Source organism: Puma concolor, chromosome B4 (assembly GCF_028749965.1).
Source record: "Puma concolor isolate L17-30 chromosome B4, mPumCon1.1.hap2, whole genome shotgun sequence".
NCBI classification, from domain to species: domain Eukaryota; kingdom Metazoa; phylum Chordata; class Mammalia; order Carnivora; family Felidae; genus Puma; species Puma concolor.
In genome coordinates this window covers 129,384,059-129,402,577 of record NC_141673.1, presented here as the reverse complement: position 1 = coordinate 129,402,577, position 18,519 = coordinate 129,384,059, and the positions used below count along the sequence as shown (strand labels likewise).

At 43.5% G+C, this 18,519-nt stretch overlaps 2 protein-coding genes across 5 annotated transcripts in view; one reads left to right on the top strand and one right to left on the bottom strand.

Annotated features, from left to right (window-relative positions):
- Positions 1 to 3,482: 3,482 nt before the first annotated feature.
- Positions 3,483 to 18,519, bottom strand: part of NMT2 (N-myristoyltransferase 2) — a 79,561-nt gene continuing 64,524 nt past the window's right edge. For 2 of the 4 annotated variants that reach the window (XM_086714861.1, XM_086714862.1), the window contains 4 exons: positions 17,036 to 17,206; positions 10,479 to 10,646; positions 8,402 to 8,539; positions 3,483 to 8,230 (listed from right to left, as the gene is read on the bottom strand). In XM_086714861.1, coding sequence (XP_086570987.1) covers positions 8,210 to 8,230; positions 8,402 to 8,539; positions 10,479 to 10,646; positions 17,036 to 17,206 — 498 coding nt within the window. In that variant the 3' untranslated portion in view covers positions 3,483 to 8,209. The remainder of the gene's footprint in view (positions 8,231 to 8,401; positions 8,540 to 10,478; positions 10,647 to 17,035; positions 17,207 to 18,519) is intronic. The other 2 variants (XR_015254008.1, XM_086714863.1) reach the window with 2 other exon arrangements.
- On the top strand, positions 3,786 to 4,713 carry RPP38 (ribonuclease P/MRP subunit p38). The gene has a single exon (XM_025930686.2). It carries the CDS (start codon positions 3,786 to 3,788, stop codon positions 4,629 to 4,631), a length of 846 nt encoding a protein of 281 aa, XP_025786471.1. The 3' UTR covers positions 4,632 to 4,713.

Below are 18,519 nucleotides of genomic sequence, written 5' to 3'. Positions count from 1 at the left end.
GCGGGATGACGAGATGGGAAGCTCTCTGAGCGTTTGGAAGGCGGAGCCGGGTAGGGCGAGGGCTCTGCGCACGCGCGTCGCGGCGCACGTGGGCGCCGTGGGGTCGCGGTCGTTAGTGGAAGTCGGATCAGGGGGACGCGGAGGACGGGAGGGGCGCGTCGGGTGGGATCGAGCCCGGGACGCCGCGGAGGGCGGAGGCCTGGGGGCGGTGGGCTCGCGAGCTCCCCAGGTCTTCCCCGGGAACCCCGTCTCCTGGGCCGCACCCCCCTCGCCCGGACCTGCGTACTTTCCTGCCTCCGGCCCTCGGTTTACTCCCCTCTGTCCTCCTGGAGTTAAGTGTCTGTAGGTACGAGAAATAGTAAGACATAGTCCACCCTGGTCCTTCAGTGCTCCGCTGCCTAGAAGCGGGGACGGACCACAAGGTAACTACAGTTCGGTATGGTAAGTAGTGAGGAACGAGGGTACTAAATACGGGGGGGAGGGGGGGGCATGCACGGGGAAGGGGTGACTCCGGGACAGGAATGCAGCCCCCGGGAACTGAGGCTGTCCTCCCCTCTGCTACCGGATCCTGAGACCGGAGGGCATTTCTGAGGCCTTCCTCTGCTCTGCTCCCAGTTGCTGACACTAAGCCGAGTAGATTCTATCTCTTAACTGTTTGAGCTAGGATGTATTTCTGTGCCTTTCCCTCCGCGGCGACTCTAGTGCAGGTCACCGTCAGGCCTTCTCTGGGAACCTCTTTGCCCCTTCCACTCTTGGCAGAGGACGCCACCAGGCCGGGAATCCGCGAAGATCTTCCTGCATTGCCTTTCTAATCACTTCACTCTTCTGCTTTAAACGTTACGGTTGCTTCTCATTACAAGGCTTGCAAGGACTTTCACCCTCTGGCCTTTGTCTACCTTTGCTAATAACCTCACCGTTTCTAGCATCTCTGCCCCAGAGACCTTGGTGAACGTGTTCCCTGGGATACTCTTTCGGCTTCCTACTCCCTTTGGCAGGCACTCTTCAGATGTAGGGTTAAAAAGGTCACTTTCTCCAGGACTTCCTTGCTGACCCCCTCAATTAAGTCAGGCTTCTGCCACGTGCTTACTATCCTGCAGTTTCCAGACCTCAGTGTGCACATCTTGTTTTATTACCTGCTGATACGTCTTCTTCATGGGCTCTAAGCCTAGTGAGGCCAGGAATGGTTTTTACTTGGTACTTTATGGCTCCGTGCATTGTGGATAATCCAGAAATACCGGAAGAAAGATCGGCGGTGGTGGGGCTGAAGGTGGGAGAGTATTGCAGGCAGGCAGAGGGAATAGTGTGCCTGAACACGTAGAGCTGGGGAACCGGAGGCCTCCTTAAACAATAAGTGGTTCCGTGGCGGGGTGTGATCGTGCCTGGTGGGGCATAGAAGGTGAAAGGCTGGTGGGGAGATGGGAGGGGGGGCAGAGTGGGGAGGGCCTTGTATGTCAACCTTAGAGGGTTTGCACTTGATCTTCTAGGTCGTGGATGCCCCCAAGACATAGCGCAAAAGGCACCTCAGCAAGGCCTGTTTTTCTCCTCCAAAACTGTTACTTCTCATCAGTCCGTATTTTGTTTTCTGGATCATGTGCCCTAAGACTGTGCTTATTGAACTGCTTGGTTCTCATCTCCCCGGCTAGATTCTGAAGGTGGTAGTTCCCACGCCTGTCTTGGCCTCCCCTCCGGAGCACATAACTGTAAGTATTTACTGAAGGATTTAAGTATTCTGTGCTGTTCGAATACCGAGGCACGCGGACAGACTCGCGGTTTGGCAAGAGCCCTGTTAGATTTGTCTTGCTCGTCTTCATGACCACCTTCAAGCTGATGCCAGCCTCCCGCAGTCCCCACTTCCTGATTCCCGGAGCTTGAGGGGAACACGGGGAAAATGCAGGACGAGGAGTGCTGTGCAGCGGGCTTCTGCGGCAGATACGGAGGCTCCGGCAGAACTGGCACGAACAGGGTCTGACCTTGCCTGAAGGAGCTGAATTTTGGATTTCTGTTAGAAGGTGACTTAGGAGGAGGAGTGACCAGTGGAGGTCAGGATGCCATTTCCAAAGGCCGTCCTGTTTTCCACAGCCCTACCCCAGCAGTTCCTAACCCTGTTCAGTATCAGATTCACCTGGGCAGCTTTTTACAAGTATAGACGCCCTGGCCCTATTCCCAGGGCTCCCAGTTCAGTACATGCGGTATAAGGACCAACCCATCCATAGGTTTTAAAAGGCAACAGGTTATTTTTGAGGTGCAGCCAGGATTGAAAGGGCATCAAATTTGGGTCCGGAAAACCAGTTGTGACTTTGGGCAAGGCGCTTAAAGTCAAGGCTGTTTTTTTTTTTTTTTTTTTTAATTTTTTTTTTTTCCAACGTTTATTTATTTTTGCGACAGAGAGAGACAGAGCATGAACAGGGGAGGGGCAGAGAGAGAGGGAGACACAGAATCGGAAACAGGCTCCAGTCTCTGAGCCATCAGCCCAGAGCCTGACGCGGGGCTCGAACTCACGGACCGCGAGATCGTGACCTGGCTGAAGTCGGACGCTTAACCGACTGCGCCACCCAGGCGCCCCGGTCAAGGCTGTTTTCTTACCCACACGTTGGGCAATCATATGGGAGTTGTGTGAGAATCAAGTGATACATGGAGAAAGTGCCTTCTCGCTTCTGACACGCTCCACAGAGACGCCTGTCTCCATCAGTAGTAGCCAGCCTGGGTGAACTGGAGCGGACTTCATGGTGCAGGGGGCATGTCGGGGAAGGCAGCCCTCAGTGGGATACATGGTTTGGAATGAGGGACTGTCTGGAAGGAGAACATCTGGTTACCTGAAAACAGGGACAGTTCCAGACGCCAGACTCGTCGGGGGCTGGCTTGTTTAACCCCCTTCAGCTTTGCCACGTAGGTCACTATGGGCTGAGCCCCAGGAAGAAGGGAGGCATAAAAGTGAGGGAAGAGAAATGCGCTTGCTCTGGGAAGGAGAGCCAGGATGTGCTTCCCACATCAGTGGTTTACAACAGCTTCCCAAGAAGGAGCCTTCCTGTTTTTCTTTTTCACGTTTCATGACAAAATTCCCCTGATTTTCAGCAGATTGCCAGTTGGAGCAGTCTCTTGGAATAACCGGCAGGGGGAATGTACGCCCGTGTCTCTAGATGTTCGAGGAGGGTCACACAGAAGCTTAGGGTCTGGGGAGGGAGGGAGGCTAACAAAGGGCATAGAACGAAAATATCATTTGAGTTTTTAACCGTGTGCGTGGATTAACTCACACCTGGTCGGTAATCATGAATGGCAGAGGCTTCCGGGTGCTCACAGTGAGCTCTGTGCAGGTGGACTTGGTTTTGGTTCCCTGCCGAGCCCAGTGACTGGAACGCTGCCTGCACGCCGGAGGTGCTCAGGGAGTGTTTGCTGAATGAAGCCTGACTGGAGAGCATCTTAGAAAATGTTGGCAGAATTGTTAAGAATACCACACAGTCCTTAAAAGAATGACCATGAACAGGTAGAAACATGGAACATTTTTAATAAAGGAAATAAATAAATAGAACGTCACGGGGATTGCAGTAATGCAAAAACATGTATATATTGCCTGTGTACGAATAAAGACAAAGTCATGAAAAAATGGGGAAAATAAATGCCTTAGTCTTAAAAGAGGTCTGGTGTATGGTCACGTAATCAGTTCTGTGGAATGAGGCTTGCTGTGGCCCATCGAGAACCAAAGTACAGGTAGGATACTCTTATGACATGCACTGCCAGTAACACAAGTTTTACTTTGTCGTTTGCTTCTCCACGAGAGATTTTTCGGAATGGCCGCGGCTCCTCAGGCACCGGGGAGGGGCTCCGTTCGGAAGACTAGACCCTTAACCGTAAAGACCTCGCTGAACAACCCTTACGCCATCTGCTGGAGTGCGCTCGAGAGAGAACACATGCACTTCATACTGCAGACGCTTGAAGACAGATTTAAATCTCTTGGGCTTCGGAAGATGGAGGATAAGAAGAAAAGGAGAAAGCAGTTTTTAAAAAAACCAAGCCCAGACAGGTGTGGCACAGAGGTTGAGAAGAGCGAAGGCCTGAAGGAGAAACCGCCAGAAGGTAGCGAGCAGGGGTCAGGGTGGACCCCCGTGGACGTCAGGAAGCAGCTCGCCATTGGCATCAATGAAGTCACCCGCGCTCTGGAAAGGAACGGGCTGCTGCTGGTCCTGGTGTGCAGGTCAGCCAAGCCCGCCATCCTCACCTCGCACCTGATTCAGTTAAGTCTGAGCCGGGCGGTTCCCGCTTGTCAGGTTCCCCGGCTCAGCGAGAGGCTCGCACCGGTCATCGGCCTGAAGTGCGTCCTGGCCTTGGGGTTCAAAAAGACCACCACAGCCTTTGACGCTGAAGTCAGAGCTATAATTCCCCGAGTACCCAGCTTACACGTGCCCTGGCTTCAAGGCAGACCCGAGGACTCCGGGGCAAGTTTAGACACTGCGTCCTCAGAAAGCCGAGACAGAGAGGTTTTGGACACGTCCTTTGAAGACCTCGCTAAACAGAAAAGAAAGCTTGTTGGAAGTCAGCAGGCTGTGGTGTTACAACCCCTTAAAATAAAGAAACTGATTCCAAACCCCAATAAGATAAGGAAACCTCCCAAAGGTAAAAAAACTACCTCAAAGTAATCTTGGGTCAACTTATCGTTTCGCAGTTGTAAGAGGACACTTTACAAAGAAGCCTTGGAACTAATAAAATTTGTTATTTTTACGTATATTCTCGAATACTTTTGGTAACATCCGTTTCATACGTATAAGACTCTTTGTATAGCCAGATGGGCTGACGCTTGAAAACACTAAGTGCAGAAAATATCCAGAAGTACGAATATCGTAACAAAAGTTTATTGCGACTAAGGTCCATGCTTGTATAAATTCACTTTCCAAGAGGCTGGTACCAATGCTAGTAAGCAAGAAAATCTGCATCCCACGACACTTAACATCTTTCTGGCAGGCTTGGAAGGTATACCACAGTAAACAGGTTCTAGTTAGTGCTGCCGGTGAGAGCGGACTGCAGATGCATCATCAGCTTTAAAAGAGCTATGAAACACCAAACAATACATCGTCTTTAGAAACATCACAAAAACGGGGCACCTGGGTGGCTCAGTGGGTTAAGCGACCGACTTCGGCTCAGGTCGTGGTCTCGCAGTTTGCGGGTTCGAGCCCCACATCAGGCTCTGTGCTGACAGCTTGCACAGAGCCTGGAGCTTGCCTCTGATTCTGTGTCTCCCCCCTCTCTGATTCGCCAATGCTCATGCTCTGTCTCTGTCTCTCAATAATAAATAAACATTAAAACAAAAATTAAAAAAAAAAACATCACAAAAAAATCTTTTTTTCTTAACTTCCTGTTGATTTAACTTTGTAGGTAGGCAAATGCATGAGCTTGGGAGAAAGGCTTAATGTTCATAAAAAAAAGCCAGACACGGTATTTTGAATGGCTGAAGTTCACCCCTTTACGTGGTTAACTTCCTTTCTTGGAAATATAACATGGGTACAAAGTAGGCCGGTAATTAGGTGAAATAAGTCAGGAAGAGAATTAAAAAAAGTAAACTGATGGGGCGCCTGGGTGGCTCAGTCGGTAAGCATCCAAAGTCGGCTCAGGTCATGATCTCATGGTTCATGAGTTCAAGCCCTGCATCAGGTTCTCTGCTGTCAGTGTGGAGCCCTCTTGGGATCCTCTGTCCCCCTTCCTCCCTGCCCCTCCCTTCCCTTTCTCGCAAAAAGAAACATTAAAAAAAAATTTAGTCCTGATAACTTTATCAACACAAGTGATTTTACTGATTTTCAATTTTGAAATATTTACTGGTAATCTGCCTAAATTATAAAGAGGGAAATGTGACATTTATTAACTAGTGCATTTAAAAACGACAGGAAAACTGAATTCTACAACTGAATCATGTAAACAAAGGAAAAGTGCCATAGTCTCATCACGAGGGGAGCTTGTGATAAAATTTGGCAATTCTGCAATTATTTGAAAACCTGCTTCATGTAAGACTGTGCCATAAAAATGAGCGGAATATAATTCCCAACTATAGTCTTAAAGCCAGATTAAATTAAAATCCCTAATTCCCAGCTAGAGCCTTGAGTCCAGATTAACTTAAAATTCCATTTACTTGGGGCGCCTGGGTGACTTAGGTGGTTAAACACCTGACTTAGGCTCAGGTCATGATCTCGAGAGATTCGTGAGTTAGAGCCCCACATGGGGCTCTGTGCTGACAGCTCAGCGCCTGGGGCCTGCTTTGGGTACTGTGTCTCCCTTTCCCTGCCCCTTCCCCGTTCATACTGTCTCTGTCTCTCTCAAGAATAAACATTAGAAAAAAAATTTTTTTAATTAAAAAAAAAATCCCGCTTACTTAATTCTTGGTGTTTCAATGAGTTAGTTCAGTTTTGCTTCCAAAGCCACTCTCCTGTTAAGGAAGAATGGGGTAATGCAGTTGGGTCCGAATCCTTGGTCTTCAAAAACCATCCCCGTCCTCAGGCACTACTGTGGCCCCCCGGGCGCCCTCTAGTGGTGGTCTCGGGGCTGCCACGGCTGTGGGTTTAATCTTGTGCAGAAAGTGGCTTTCAGCTCTTTAGTGTAAGTCAGAGCTGACAAAATTTTTTTTTCTGTAAAGGGCCAGGTAGTAAATACGCTAGGCCTTTTGGGCCATACAGTGCTGTCAGAATAACACAACTCTGCCTTTTGTAGTGTGAAGCAGCCACAGGAAATGCGTAAGCAAGTGAGTGTGGCTGTGTTCCAATGACACTTTATATATGGATGCTGAAATCTGCATTTCCTATAATTTTCACATCACAAGATGTTATTTTTCTTTGATCCTCCCCCCCCCACCCCCACCCCCACCCCCGGAACCATTCAAACATGTAAAAACCATTCTTAGCTCACGGGCTGTACAAAAAGAGGTGATGGGCTGGATTTGGCTCGTGGGCCATAGTTTGCTAGGTCCTGCCTGGTATAAGGTACGACCAGTTTCATCTGACCGCTTACAACATGAAGACTGTCATATTGTCGAAAATTCAATTTTTCTGGACTGAAGAGCCTAGGCACTGGTACAGTAAAGGCAGGAACAAGTATATCTACTTCGTGGTATTTGAGCCAAAGCCAGTTTCCACGTGGCCTCGTTCATGTTTTCCCCCTCCTGGACTACTGGCAGTTAATATGCACGTAGATATGTACACTGAGAAAACTGGTTTTCAAATTCTAGATAAAAACACCATCAGTAACAAAATTATGAACACTTATTTACAAATAACATTTTCCATTAGCATGACAGCTTTCATGATAAATTAAAGTCAGCATAAAGGAACATGTGCAATTTTGCATAAGTAATAAAAACATTCAAACTATCAATGTCCTGATAGCACTAATAAATTCCACTGAGCATTTCTTTTGGCTTTAGAGCTTTTATTTTCTTTGCCTCACATCTCTTGTTGCTGCCGAGAAGAAGCGAGTATGTGCAGCAGCAGCAAAGTCTAGTCAGCCATGGGTGTAGACTCACAGAGACCATGTTTGCACAAAACTTTGCTTCTGAAACCAATCCACTGACCTGTTGAAGATCAAAGTACAAATCTATGTGTTTACTCATTTGGCGACTCTGCTCCTGGAGAAATAAATGTACTTACTAGTCCCCGGTACCTTTTGATCTCACTATATACTTAGACACCCCCCACTCCTCACTGAGTTACACACGTCCGGGTTCCATAAACGCTCTCAATCACACTGTGCAAGGTGGGGAAGTACCGATTTGCCAGATGGGTCCTTCATTCTGTTACATGGACAAACAGACCAACACTTAATCAAAGAAATGCAGCAGTTCATCTCCACACAACAGCAAAGATTTGCTTACACAATTCTGTGACTTCTGTTCAGTCCATAGAAAAACAGTCCCTTTTCTACAGAGAGGAAAAATCCCTTCTCTTCATCAGGAGACAGCCAAAAGTCTGAAAATTCGAGGAATGTGCTCTTTGTACCCTTTCATCCCTCCTACAAATAGGTGAACAGTGGAAAAAAAGAATGTTAACATTCTAGCTAGAAAGATGTACTATTGGTCACGTATGGGTGTTTTTTCATCTTTTCTGATTGTTACCGACGACATCGATTTTGCCGAAGTTGTGCTTTTATTTTATTCTTCTTTGGAATGGCAGTTCCAGGAATCATTAAATAGAATATTAACAAATGATGATGCCAGAGTTCTAGAAATAGAAATATCCATCTATTGTAATACTAGTCCAACCTAGGGAGGGAAGAAACATAACAGGTAAGCAAGAAAAAATAAATTATCGTGTAACAGATCTGTATGTTTTAAAAGCTACTAAAAAACACCTTACCAATCCTAAGGGAAGCAAGTATGGGATTTCCTAGGTAAATGTATGAAGTTTATAAAGGGTGTGTCAACTTCACTTACCTTTTCAGAATCTGTTCCTGGACATCTCCAGTTGTACAGATAATACTGCAAATTGCCATCTCCTATGCCAAACTTGAGTTTTTCCAAGAAGGTCTTATTTTCCATCAAATCTAGTGCATTGAATACATCAAATCCTTTCTGCCAATATAAAAAGGATTTAAAATTTTAAATTTCAAAGGACCAGAGTGTTTCCTCTATTATGTATTTCAGTGTAGTATTTAATTCATCTACTAACAGCTTGAATATGCATTTCTCCTAAAGAGGTTTAATGTCTATAATCTATGTGTAGGTGAAGAACTCAGTTCAAATGGTCTTATAAAACTAGCAGCGAGTCTGACGGAGTCAGGAGGCTTACCCAGAAATGCTCAGTCCAAATCGGTAGTATGTTGGCTAACACCAACATAATCTATGAAGATCTCAGAGAATATTCTGTCCCTGTTTGAGAAGGAACATTTTGCCCAGATGGCTCTGTCTCCAGAACTGTTAGTTATTGGCCTTTTGAAGTTCTGACTTAGCTAGAGCTTTAACGACTTCAAGTGTATCCTTGTCTTGGGCTGCTGCTGGGAAGTAAATTTAGTAACATTTTACTAGTAAAAATCTAATTTCTTAAAAATGTTAAGTAATAATACCATGAAAGACGTGGTATAGATGAAGCACCTACATTTCTATTTCTCAGGGGTTTTGCTTTACATCATTTATTGTCGGCCTTTTATGGGGGGGGGGGGGGAGGAAGTAGCTGAAAAAGAACAGGATCAAAGAATCTGGATAATGTTGACTTGGGGATCCAAGAGTACAATGTTAAAAAAAAAAAGTGTTTTCAGTTATCAAATGCCAGATAAATGCAGATATGTCTCACGTGTTGTTCCCAGTTTCTCACAAATAACATTTTCTCATGTTTAATAATTACATCAAAACAACTGTTAGCTAATTTCAACTTTTTTTTTCTCTTTCTTTTTTTTTTTGAGAGAGAGAATCTCAAGCAGGCTCCGTGCTCAGTGTGGAGCCTGACGTAGGGCTCGAACTCACCATTGTGAGATCATGACCTGAGCCAAAATCAAGAGTCAGACACTCAACCAACTGAGCCACTTGGGTGCCCCTCAACTTCCTTTTAAAAGAAAATGTTTATTTGTATCAAGAATTTAACAATTACCCTAATTACTACAACTAGAAAAATACTGCAAATATAGGACAGCACATTTTGAATTTAATTCCTTTCATTTTTCAAAATGCCTTTTATTTTAAAATTCAGAGACTAGTTGAGTCCAAAAAAAGGTTGTTGTTGCTAATTATTCACTACAACACAAACATGTATGTTCCTTATATCAAGCATCATGTATTTTCCCTATATTCCTTGTATTATGAGTTTTATGCATTCTTATATGAGGGTTAGGAGTTTCTAATTTGGGGGCACCTGGGTGGCTCAGTCGATTAAACATCCCACTTCAGCTCAGGTCATGATCTCAAGGCTCGTGAGTTCGAGCCCACGTCAGGCTCTGTGCTGACAGCTCAGAGCCTGGAGCCTGTTTTGGATTCTCTGTATCCCTCTCTCTGTCCCCCTCCCCTGCTTGTGCTCTGTCTCTCTCTGCTCTCAAAAATAAACATTAAAAACAACAAAGTTTCTAATTTGCACAAAATGTTTTTGGTTAAGTTGCAAATAGAATTAATGATGCAAACAGTCACTGAAGTTTTAAAAGAAACTCTTATCAAAATTGTTCCTCTGATGGTCAACAGTAAAAAAACATCTCAAATGAGGGGCGCCTGAGTGGCTCAGTCGGTTATGCAACTGACTTCAGCTCAGGTCATGATCTCGCAGTTCGTGGGTTTGAGCCCCGCATCAGGCTCTGTGCTGACAGCTTGGGGCCTGGAGCCTGCTTCGGGTTCTGTGTCTCCCTCTCTCTCTGTTCCTCCCCTGCTGGTTCTCTGTCTCTGTCTCTCAAAAGCAAATAAACGTTAAAAAAAAATAAAAAAAAAAATCTCTAATGAATTGCACCCGTGTGGAGGAAAATACAGTAAGAGGTTTTATACACACTGACACGCAGATATGGAGAAACAGACAAAAAAGGAGTCAGTCACTTACCAGCTTGGCTATAATGAGTGCGTCACTCATGAGGTCCAGCAGGGGCGTCTCGGTGTGAATGTTGTAGAAGGAGTAGGCAGCTTTGAGGCTCTTGTGAGCAGGGTGGTGCATGACTGTGGAGGGGAGTGTGTAGAAGCTCAGGAAGTCAGTTAGTTTACCACTGGAGTTCTAAAGGACAAAGGTAAGTCAGGTAAATACCTCCTTGAACACGCTGCATCCGTGCATTTAAGCGAACTTTTTGATTTCTGACTTGTACGGGAACTTTATGAAAAAAGGCAGCACCTCCTACCTCTCTGTCAGCAGTCTGGGTCTGGGGGGCCCTTAGGGTATGTTGGGTAGAGCCTGAGAAGCAGCATGGAGTTAGACCCTACTTAGCCTAGTGCTGGCTGGCAATCTGCCTGACATTCTTAAGAAGCAGAATGTTCTAACAGGGAAGTTTCCCTTAGCTTGACTAATGAGTCTCCCTAGACCCTTGGAACAGAGATGAAAGCAGATTCACTGTTTTTGCAGAAACAAGAGCTCCAGGGACTGGAAGGCCATCTTCCCCAACTAAAAGATACTGTATCAATCTAACATCTTCTTGGCACAGAGCAAGAATTTTATCAGCTTAAAGTGAGGTCAACAGAGTGTAGCAGCTGTTTTGAGAAGCTTGTGAAAGGCAGACACACCTGTGAATCTGAAGCAACCAAAAATCAAAAGGGACCCAAACAATGGTCTTGATTTCACCATCACTGGTATACCTTTTAATATAAAAAGTTAGCCAGTATTGTTTGGGTTGTTTACATTAGCTCTGGTGGCCTATGCGGATGGCATACAATTCAAACTGTGATATGCCTGAATTATACACAGCTGAAGAGACTAGACAACACATATATTCTTGCTAGTATTTCTTTTGGCAGAAAATTCCATAAGGAATATACTGTTTTTCTTAATGCTTCTGATATACGAAACCGGTTTTCAGACATTAAGAAACTAACCATGTTTTGCTAAAGTGATTCTCTACTGCTCTCTATTAACAGCTAGCTCAATATTTGAGTTGAATTAAAGACCTCAATTTTCAGCTTTAAATTTTTTTTTTTTAACGTTTATTTATTTTTTTGGGACAGAGACAGAGCATGAACGGGGGAGGGGCAGAGAGAGAGGGAGACACAGAATCAGAAACAGGCTCCAGGCTCTGAGCCATCAGCCCAGAGCCCGACGCGGGGCTCGAACTCACGGACCGCGAGATCATGACCTGGCTGAAGTCGGACGCTTAACCGACTGCGCCACCCAGGCGCCCCCTCAATTTTCAGCTTTAATAAGGACTTCACTTGAAAAACAAAACTCACTCGATGGGCTCAATAGTGGAGTGGAGATGACAGAGGACAGAAATCACTGCACTTGAAGAATTCAGTAGAATTTACCCAGTATGAAAAAAAAAAAAGAAAACAGACTGGGGAAAAAGAAAAAAAAAAAGAATTAAGTCTCAGGGATCTGTGGGAGAACGACAAAAGACCCAACAATCCTATCAGAAGAGTCCCACAAGAAATCAAAGAAAAAGAAAAAATGTGGAGCTACAAAAGCAGAAGAAATAATGACTGAAAAGATTCCCAGATTTGGCAAAACACACACAATAAATTCAAGAAGCTGAGCGAATCTTAACAGGAAAAACCCAAAGAAATCCACTCCAAGATGGATCCTAATTACAGTTCTGAAAACTAAAGACAAAGAAAAGTCCTGAAAGTAGCCATGGAGAAATGAGACATTACCAAGGAGAACACCATCACATTACCATTACCTTACATTACCATGACCAAGAGATTCACATTACAGCAGGTTCCTCATCAGAAGCCACAGAGGCCAGGAGGAATGCACATCGTTTATAAGTGCTGGAAGAAAAGAACGATCAACCATGAATTCTGCTTCTGGTGAAACTACCCTTCAGGAATGAAGGAGAAATAAGGACATTCTAGGACAAATGAAAACTAAAAGAATTTGCTGCTAGAAGACATACCTTTAAGACTGGCCAAAGGACATTCTCCAAATAGAAATGAAATAATAACAGAAGGAATCTTAGTGCATCAGGAAGTAAGAAGGAACAACAGAGCGGAAATCCTGGTACATACTGTAAACTATGCTTCTCCTTATGAGTTTTATAAATCTACTCGATGACTGAAACACAAGTTGTAAAACCATCTGATACTCAAGACAATATTTAACAGTCAAAAAGATGGAGAGTTGGGGCGCCTGGGTGGCGCAGTCAGTTAAGCATCCGACTTCAGCCAGGTCACGATCTCGCGGTCCGGGAGTTCGAGCCCCGCGTCGGGCTCTGGGCTGATGGCTCAGAGCCTGGAGCCTGTTTCCGATTCTGTGTCTCCCTCTCTCTCTGCCCCTCCCCCGTTCATGCTCTGTCTCTCTCTGTCCCAAAAATAAATAAACGTTGGAAAAAAAGAAACTCACTTCAAATTCAATGATGTGGGTAAGCTGAAAGTTAAAAGGCTATATGAGACATACCATATAAACATTAATTTGAAAATAGGAGTGACTATATTAACATCCAATCAAGTAGACTTCACAGCAAAGAAAGCTACCTTAAACAAAGAGGGATATTACATGTTGATAAAAATATTGATCCCCTGAGAAGACAGAAAGGTCCTAAATGTATATGTACCAAACAAGACCGTCAAAATACATCAAGAAAAACTGAGAGAGCTGGAAGGAGAGATGGGCAAAATACAAAGTTATAGTCGGGGACTTTCACACTCCTCTCATCAAATGACAGAACTGCTGGCAAGAAAACCATCAGGAAGCAGAAAATCTGAATAATAACAAAAGGATCTAAATGGCATATAGAGAACAAACACCCCACCTCAAAAGAGCAGAATACACATTTCACACACATTCACCAAGAGAGACCACATGGGCCTAAAACAAACCTCAAGAACCTTAATAGAGCTGAAATCATACAAAGTGTCTTATCCAACCATAATAGAATGAAACTAGAAATCAACAGGAAATCTCTGAGCGTGTCAAAGTTGAACAGAATTCTAAATAGTCCGTGGCTCAACGAGGAAGTTCCAAAAGAAATTTAAAAATATACATAGAACCAAACGAAAATGAAAATATGACACATTAAAATACTAGGATGAAGCTAGAGCAGTGGAGGGAGGGACACTTAGAGAACTACGTGCTCACACATAACAAGGAAAGGCCTCAGTAATCTAAGTCCATCCCTCAAGGGACAAGACAAGGAAGAGTATGATAAGCCCAAAGAAAGCAAAAGTAAGGAAATAATAAATATAAGATCAGAAATCAATGACACCAAACATAGGAAAACAGAGAAAAATCAATAAAACAAAAGTCTTGTTCTTTGTGGAAAAAAGTCAATTACAGTTGATTTGATGCAAACATAAAAAAAGAAGATACAAATGTATAAGTATCAGGAATGTAATAAGCATTATCACTATGGATCCTGTAGCCATTAGAAGGATGTGAGAAAAATGAAACCACTTTACTCTTATCAACTTGAAAATATAGAATTATAAAATGCTGATAAAATAAAATTGAAAAGATTAAAATAAAGAGAGACATATCATGTCTATGGACTGGAAGACCTGTCAGTTCTCCCCAAATTAATTTATAGGTTAATGCATTCTTATCAGAATCCCAGCAAGGTATTCTGTAGACAAAGACAAGCGTATTCTACAATTTATGAAGGAAAGGTCAAGGAAATAGATCAAAATAATTGACAAAGAAGAATAAAGTGGGATGAATCACTCTGCCTCATATCAAGGCTTCTACAGAGCTATAGTAATTAAGACAGGGTGGCAGGAACAGACACCACAGATCAATGGAACAGAAGAGAGAACCCAGAAATAGAGCACAATTCGAGTATAATTATTCAACACATGCAAAAACTTTTAGAAATCAAGATGATAGTTAAAAAAAAAAGGCAAAGTATATGAGCAGCATACAAATGGCTAACAGACGATGTTCAAATTCATCAGTAATAAGAACAGATTAAAAACAAACCATGTGATATCCATCAGACCAACCTAAATTTAAAGTCTGATAATAACCAAGTGTTAGTGAGGATGTGCAGAAAGAGGAACTCTCATTCGCTGCTAGGAGATACTTTGGTGAGCTATCTGGCAATCTCTAGTGATGGTTAAAGACGTGTCTGACCCTTAGACTCTGCAGTTAGACTTCTGAGTATGTATCCTAGGGCAGCAGTTCTCAAAATGTGGTCTGTGAACACCTGTGGGTGCCCGAGACCCTTCCAGAAGCCCGTGAAATCAAAACGATTTTCGTAACAGCACTAAGAAGTTCTATGCCTTCTTCACCGTGTGGACATCTGCACTGAGGATGCAGAAACAATGGCGGCGCAGCTCCCCCTGCCTCAGCACAATACAAGGCAGTGGCACCAAGCTGTACGGTGGTCATTTTACTCTTCACCGCCACCCCCTCGTAATTAAAAAGAAGCTTCACTGAAGCATGTCCGTGACTAAAGAATTATTAATTGTATTAGCTCTCGACCCTTAAGAACTCATCCTTCTAACATCCTGTGTGATGGCTTGGAAGGAAGCAACATCTAGCTCTTCTGCGTCTGGAAACACAAAGGTTGTCTCAAAGAGAAGCCCGAAGGTATAGAGTTTGGAAGATCTGTAACTCAGCGAACCAATTATTTCCCAAATGACCAATCTATGACATTACAAACTCATACACTGGTGAAAGAATGATCAAAGCACAAGATGCACCAGTGGGTTTTAATCTAACAGAATATGAGCTGTTCATTAACACGCTTTCAGATAGAGAATATTCAAAATGATTTGAACAGGCTGTTAAAATACTCATTCTTTCCCTTCTCTTCAATACTTCCTGTGAAGGATTTTTCCCCACATGCTTCAGCCAAAAGAGCACATCACAATAGATGGGATGCAGAAGCAGCTGGGAGGACCCAGCTGTCTTCTAGTAAATCGGATGTTAGAGAGATTTGCAGAAATACAAAACGTACCATTCTTAATTTTGTTGCTTTGGAAAATAGGTGTTTTTCATGAAAATCATGTTATTTAGGTAACATGTTTATTCTTGTCCTATTGTTATTAAATAGTATATATATATTTCAATTATTTATTGTCTTTTAAACTAAGATACAACTGACACATAACATTATATGACTTTCAAGTGTACAAGGTACTAATTCAATATTTGTATATACTGCAAAATGATCACAGTAAGTTTAGTTAAAATCCATCACCGCATGCAGTAATAATTGTTTTTTCTTATGATAAGAACTTTTAAGATCTACTCTCTTAGCTCCTTTCAAATATATGACACTATGCTGTACATTACATCCTCACGACTTATTTTATTAACTGGAAGTTTATAGCTTTTGACCCTCTTCAACCCACCCCCTACTCTGGGCAGCCACCAAGCTGTTTCCTGCATCTGTCAGGTGTTTTTGTTTTTGTTTTTGTTTTGGATTCTACATAGAAGTGAGAACATACAGTATTTGGCTTTCTCTATCTGCTTTATAAAATAATAAACATTTTTGTTTCAACTTTCAATGTAATAAATATCTGTAAATATTATCCCTAGAAATAAAAGAAAAATAAAAACAAACAAAAAAATTGGGTCCTCAATAATTCCTGAGTCAAGAAGTCCTGAGATCAAAAACTTTGAGAACTGCTGACCTGGAGAAACTTACACAAGTGCATAAAGATCTGAGTATCGAGATGTCCACTCCAGCGCGGTTTTCAGAAATAAAAGCTTGCTGTTCTCCAGAAAGGTCCTTTGAATTCACCCTGTCCATTTTCGCCGCTTCTGCCCTCACTTGGCTGTCATCCCCTATCCGGACCGATGCCCGACAGGGCTGGCAACACACTTCCGGCTCAAGGCTCGCAACTGAACGGGTGAGTAGGCCACCACCAGGACTTCTAACTGCCGCCTCACTCCTCCTCTCCTCCAGGTACTTACCAGATTAAATCTCAACTTTCCAACCTAATCCCATGTCACCCAAAAGAGGTTCTAAGTGAAACGTCATTTGAACAACAAATTCCAAGCTTTAAAAAAAAAGGGGGGGGGGGAGGGCTTAGAAAGCATCATGTTAAATCTGTCTAACCAATCAACAGAAAATCCAGACTGTCACTTTTCCTTCCTGAACAAGGGTTTCTTTCCTTCCTTTCCTGAACAAGGGTTAAGTGGCTGAGTTTTGCCATCTCAACCAAAAAGCAGTTCAGTTAAGCCAGTTTTGTGAAACAAAAGGGTATTAAACTTTGGAGTGTATGTCAGCCAAACTGGCATTTTCAAAACTGGATAAAGCAATTGATCACACAGGGACCAACAGAAGAGCATCCTAATTCCCCATTAACACCTAGTAAAAATGTGCTCTACTCCAGGAATGGAAACTGTAAGAAGAAAGTCTGGTTCTATGAGGGTGAGCAGAAATCTGGTCTAGAAGCAGAGACACAAGAGAAAGAAGGAAAGGGAGGGGGGCATTCTTTGATTCTTCCAGCAAACAGACCTGACCAGATGGTGTTTTCACACTTCTCTGTACTATCTTATCACCTCATCTTTACCTCCACTACAAACGTGTCGATAATGTGTTCCTGGGGGAGGAACCAGTGAGCTACATCCTCTTCATCCATCACCGGGGCGAGATGAAACTGCTTCAGGTAAGTGTTGGTTAAGTCGCGAACCGCCTTGATGTCTCTCGGTTCCATTGGCCTCAAGCCTGAAGTCTTGGTGGCCTTGTTGCAGTAAAAACAAAACAAATTGGGAAGTTTAAATAGAAGAAGAATAAAAGGCCAGCTGTCTCGGCGTCACCTGGGAGCTTGTCAGAACTGCTGAGTGTTGCGCACCACCCCCACCACCTGCACGGGTCAGAATCTGCAATTTAACAAGATTCCCTGGTGATCTGTATACACATTCAAGTTTGAGAAGCACTGACTGAGAATATACGTTCGACGGCGTACTGTTCCCTCTGTCCGTGTGCCTGCTCTTTGGTCAGTATTGCCCGTGACAATACTGCCCAAAGTCAGAGGGAACACTACAAGCTGATCCGCGTTCCAGAGCTGCGACTTTTAACAGCTCACATCACAGGGCAGAACGATCTTATCAGCATGTGTTCTAGAATACTGTGCTTTAAAACTGCCCTGACATGTTGAAAATGCAGATGAAAACAGTTAAGAATCTTACTTTATTCAATGGCCTGCGAAAAGGCTGTTGGAATTTTGTTCTTATGAGCAACAAAAATGAAATAAAAGTAAATCATGTTGGTCAGAATGGGAAGGGAGAGCGTTTTAACAGTCAGCTATTTTCTAAAGGGGAATGGCGAGCGGCCGAGTACTGGCCCTGGCCTCTCACGCCATCTTTTGATTAAAAGGTGATCAGAGCAGGCAACTGAATCCATCATTCCAGAGCATCACGATTTCTGTGAAGAACAGAATTAACCTAAAGGTCCGAACAGGTCACCATGTGGATTTGTTCAACTGCTTGTCCTCAAGAGTTCCAGACATCACTTAGCTCCCTAGGAAACTGCCTGGACACCAGGACACTTGAGCCTAGAAGTGGGAAAACCCACTACATGTGCTTGTTTGTACAAAATATTAAAAATATTAAAATAGTTTTATTTCATTAAAAATATTAAAATAGTTTCAGTTAACTTGATTTTCTTTTAGAAATAGTGGGCACATTAAAAAAATATTTTTAACGTTTTTATTTATTTTTGAGAGATAGACAAAGCATGAGCAGGGGAGGGGTAGAGAGAGAGGGAGACACAAAATCCAAAGCAGGCTCCAGGCTCCGAGCTGTCAGCACAAAGCCCATCACGGGGCTCAAACCCACGAACCGTGAGATCATGAGCTGAGCTGAAGTCAGTTGCTTAACCGACTGAGCCACCCAGGTGCCCCTAAATAGGGGGTACATTTTAACCAGTAAGTAACTATATATAAATAGTGCTAGTCTACCTTTCCTATTCTAAGTTATTTTTAAATACTTTAAAATTCAATACTGCCTCTAAAATTAGATCATTACAGTTCCTGCATGCCCTAGTCTAGAAGGA